The 4,412-nt window shown below is 37.8% G+C and overlaps 1 protein-coding gene across 1 annotated transcript; it reads left to right on the top strand.

Moving 5' to 3' along the window:
- The first annotated feature begins 481 nt into the window (after positions 1 to 481).
- Positions 482 to 3,292, top strand: SFR1 (SWI5 dependent homologous recombination repair protein 1). The gene is given in 4 exon segments (XM_062496790.1): positions 482 to 680; positions 1,305 to 1,420; positions 2,562 to 2,948; positions 3,101 to 3,292. Coding segments are annotated over 4 exon segments (894 nt in total).
- The last annotated feature ends 1,120 nt before the right edge of the window (positions 3,293 to 4,412 follow it).

The raw sequence follows: 4,412 nt of genomic DNA, 5'->3' as shown, positions 1-4,412 counted from the left end.
AACAGCATTACTGCTTAAGAATGCCAAGGATTCTTAGCCTAAGATAAAGCAAAAGGATTTTAAGAGTGCAAGAGATGTGTGAATGTGCTGCCATGTAAAAATATTAGCAAAACAGTGGAAAAAGCATTTGTTATAGTAATTTGAAAATGAATTTGCATTAGTAAAAACAGAGAATTTGGGTTTTTTTAAACTATCTTTTAGGCTTGAAATGATTTTGCTCCTTGGAAAGACTTATTACATATTTGTGGCATACAGTATATATAAGAATGATATACGTTTTTTTTTTGGGCTCTTGGTCACAAGAAGAAATAATAGTATTAAACTTCCATTATATTTAATGGATGCTGTGGGCTTCCTATTTAATTGATGGATTGCTAAAATACCCAATTAACTAGACTGTTTACTGAGGTCTGGGGTTTTTTAATAGAGTACCGTATGTTCCGTTTTGAACAGCTGGGGGGAATGTTGACTTCTGAGATAAATGAGGAGCCCCATCCTGTGGTATCAAGCCAGGAAGACTAGGGTTGCTGGGCTATTAAGGCTTTGGCATACTGCAGCTTTGGCAGTTTTCATCTGTGAAGAGGAAGCCCCTTGTGCCAGCCCTGTGTTGCTTAGTTTTGGTTTCCAGGATTTTATTCTTGAGAGGCTTCTGTTTTGAAACTCCTAATTGCAATTTGCAGGTGAGTGGAGGTGTAGCTGTCGATTTTCCAGCTGCATTCTGGTCATTAGTAGGTGGTTCACAACTGCTAAACAAGTTAAACATGGCCAAATCGATTTGAAGTTCGTTCATGCTGGGAGGTGTGACTTAACCATTTTAATTAAAATGCCTTTCTGAGAGAGCTTGGGATGCTTCCTGTTAATCAAAACTTCCACCTGTGTAATTACTTTTTAAAGAAGCATCCCCAGAAGGATCAAATGAGACTGTATTATTTTCAGAGAACTGGATGCTCAATTATACTGTTCTATAGAAAAGATTAATTGTTTATACTTGTGGACAACAAAAATATTCCTGGCTCCACAGAGCTTTAGGAGCAAGGGGAAAAAGAATATATAAAATGCATAGTAAAAAACTTTCTGGCAGTTAGTAGTGTCACACATCCTCTCAAAGAAAAGCTGTTCACAAAGCAATATGCTACTTAGCACATGAAACAGTTGTGTAACTTATGCAGATGTCTTTCTTGAACATGTCAATTAGAAAATAAGCCTTAGAATTTCATATTAGAGCTTTTTACTCATTTCTACAGCCACATGGCCTGTTATAATCAGGTGACAATGATGCCATAATTCATTCTGTCATTTAACAGAGACTGTTATTCATCTTGAGATGGAAGAGTCAGTGCTGGATAAATTGCCATCATTGTGCAATACTCCAAAGGATTCTGGGGCAGCACCTGCACAGAGGACTAGTTCAGGGAAACAGGTATGAAAACTCACTACTTTTCCAATGATGTGATTCTTCATAGTAACAGAAATGCTTGTAGAGTCATCAAGGAGTCAGAAAGCACTGAGATGCTGCTTGCTGGAAGGCTAGAGACAGGCACCTTATACCTCTAGCTAGGAGGCTGTGCAGGTAAGGAATGTGGCTGGTATACTTTGCTTTGAAAATGCAGATGTTTGCTGTGAATACAAAGTGATGGAGCAACATAACCCAAATGTTATACTAACAAATTTAAATACTATGTAGGGTGTGTGGTGGATTTTTTCTTGTTTGTTTTAACCTGTCATCTTCATTTTTCTCAAATCCTGGTTTTCTGGGTTGCTGTGCTCTCAGCATGACTTTCTGTGAGTTCTGCCTGCAGTGAAACAAAGTACAGTGCTTTCAGTTTGTATATTCTCCATAGTGGTGAGCTCTGCTTTGGTCTTATCCCAGCATGTGAAATGGTCATACTGTCACACTCAGCATCCAGATCTATGCAGGACAGGCCTGGTTTGAAAGTATTCAAGTATTCCACAACTAATCCCTCACTCCTGTATTTTAGTGCATTTCTATAGACAAAAATGCTAGACACATATTATAAAAAATAGTTACTTTGAAGAAAAAATCTTTTTAGATGCTTGTGAAGTATCTCAAAGCATGAACAGGTCAAAATTATGCAGGTATTTCTAATATGCTCTAGAATACAGATGTTTTATGCAAGTTTTAATACAGATGTATAGGATGGAACAGCAGGAAAAATAACCCTTACCTCCATTAAACTAGAGGGGAAATTGATAGAATAAAATTAACCAAGTTGAAATACGCCGTATTTCTTTTACACAAAGACTAGATGAGTAAGTTTGCCTCAATAGAATACAGGACTTTGTCCAAGAAAATGTGGAACTACATCTTGCCACATCTTGCAGCTCTGTGTGCAAATACATGTGAAAGGAAGAAGTTAACTTTGTTCAAGTTTTTGAAGGCTATACAGAGAATTAGGAAGTCTGACTTTACAATGGTAATTAAATATATTACATATTCTGTGTAAACAGTAATGATAGGTAAACAGTTGTTTGAGATTTGATGAAAATTTAAGGTTATTCTGACCACCTGTGTTTTTGGGTTTATTTATTTTATTTTTTAGCAAATGAGTGCAGCTCTGAGGGAACGACTAAGGAAAACAAGACGTTCATTTAATGCCAATTTCACAGTGGCAAAGCGCCTCAAAATAGACACGGAAGAGAAAGACACTGCTGGTGCTGACACAGGGTGCTTGCCAGAGACAAGTACGGACTGTTCCACATTACAAGATGGGTCTGAAAACCTGGAAGGAAATGGCACTGGACATACATGTTTCAAAAGTCCCGCACAGGAGAGTGATCCCTGTGGATCAGCAGAGAATTTGAATGTGCTACAGGATGATCTTGGTCAGCAGCAGTCCCTTGAAGAAAAAGTAAAGCTGATGAAACAAGTACGGGAGAAGGAAGAGCTGCTTCGTAGGCTCAGACTGGTGAAGATGTATCGATCCAAGGTGAGGCAATACTCACTGGTTTTTTAGTGTGGTGCTTGTGTGCTGCCTCAGTTTAAGGCATTTTATAAGAGTATCTGCAGGGTATCAAAACCCCATTATGTCAGCAGATGATGACTCTTTTTTTTCTTTCTTTTCCTTTGTCCCAATTTCAGAACAACCTGTCTGAGCTGCAGGCTTTGATAGCAAAGTGGAGAAGTAGCACCCAGCTGATGCTGTATGAGCTGCAGTCAGCCTTTTCTGCAGATGGCAAGAAAGTGAGTCTCACTCAGCTCATCGATACTTTTGGGTTAGAAGACCAATTACTGCACTACAGCAGAACAGAAGAGGATTTTGTAGATGCATAATCTACAGCTGCAGAGCTTTCTTTGCACAGACACAAAAGCAGAAAAGACTGAATACTTTCTTATTATGTCAGAAGTGTTGGTCAGACAAAGGACTTAATGCTTTGGGGTTAGGAGGTTTTCTCCAGAGATACTTGTAAAGCTATGTACATACATACAGTAGGCACTGTAAAAAGCATTAGTTAATGGAAAAAAAATCAAACCGGTGATGTTTTGGAGAATCTGGCTTAATGACTTGGTCAGTGAATTTTTATTTAATAAAAATTAATTAAGTCCTAGTTTAACAGGTAGAAAGCAGTCCATTTTTTTATTAGTCTCTGCATGGTTGCTGGTATCGAAATAACTCAAATTTTCAATTCTGTTCATGTTCAGATGGGGAAGAGTTCGGTTTGTTTGTAGGTACACCCATTTGCAAATGTCTTCCTGGTGCCAGTCAGCCAATGAAGGCTAATGACAGCATTTTGTGAGTTAAGTGAAGATAACTAATTTTGATGATGTTAATATTCCAGAGCCAAGATGTTCTCATTGTCTTTAACCCTACTGAGGGAAATGTGCTGTAAATGTAGTTGCTTTCAGGTACTGTTCCAGACACTCTCTTCAAGGCTGCTGTCTCAAGCATTCTGCCACAGCCTGAGGTAGTAGAAGGGAAGGCAAGAAAATTGAAACCAACTTTCTACTTTTCTACTACATCTGAGAGCCAAGGTGTTTTCTCTCTTCAAATAAATAAGAAAAACAAGGCCTTGTTTAATGGGATTGCTTCAAACACAGCCTCATAAAACTGAATAAATCTTTGCCATTTCATTTATTGTCCAATAAATGCCTTTTTAAAAAGTTTTTTTTAATTTAACTTGAAATTGCTTTTTTTCTCATCATGGTCACTCCTGTTTTTTATTTTCCCTAAAACAACTGCTTCTCAAGTATGACAATGCATAAATCTTAACTACTTTACAACTCTCCCTGCTAGGAATCTTGTTTTCTTATTGGTTGTACCCTACCTCTTCTGTTTACAGGTGCTATATCCTGTTTCCTTAATAAGGGTGTAATTTCTTAGCTTAAGAGAAAGAAAACCAAAGATCATACAGAACCTTTTAACCATTGGTAAGGCTCGTTAGGCTTCAGCCTG

The sequence above is a fragment of the Cinclus cinclus genome, chromosome 7 (genome assembly GCF_963662255.1).
Source record: "Cinclus cinclus chromosome 7, bCinCin1.1, whole genome shotgun sequence".
Lineage (NCBI taxonomy): Eukaryota > Metazoa > Chordata > Aves > Passeriformes > Cinclidae > Cinclus > Cinclus cinclus.
Note: the sequence above shows the minus strand (reverse complement) of the source record. Positions and strands in the feature narration are given on the sequence as shown.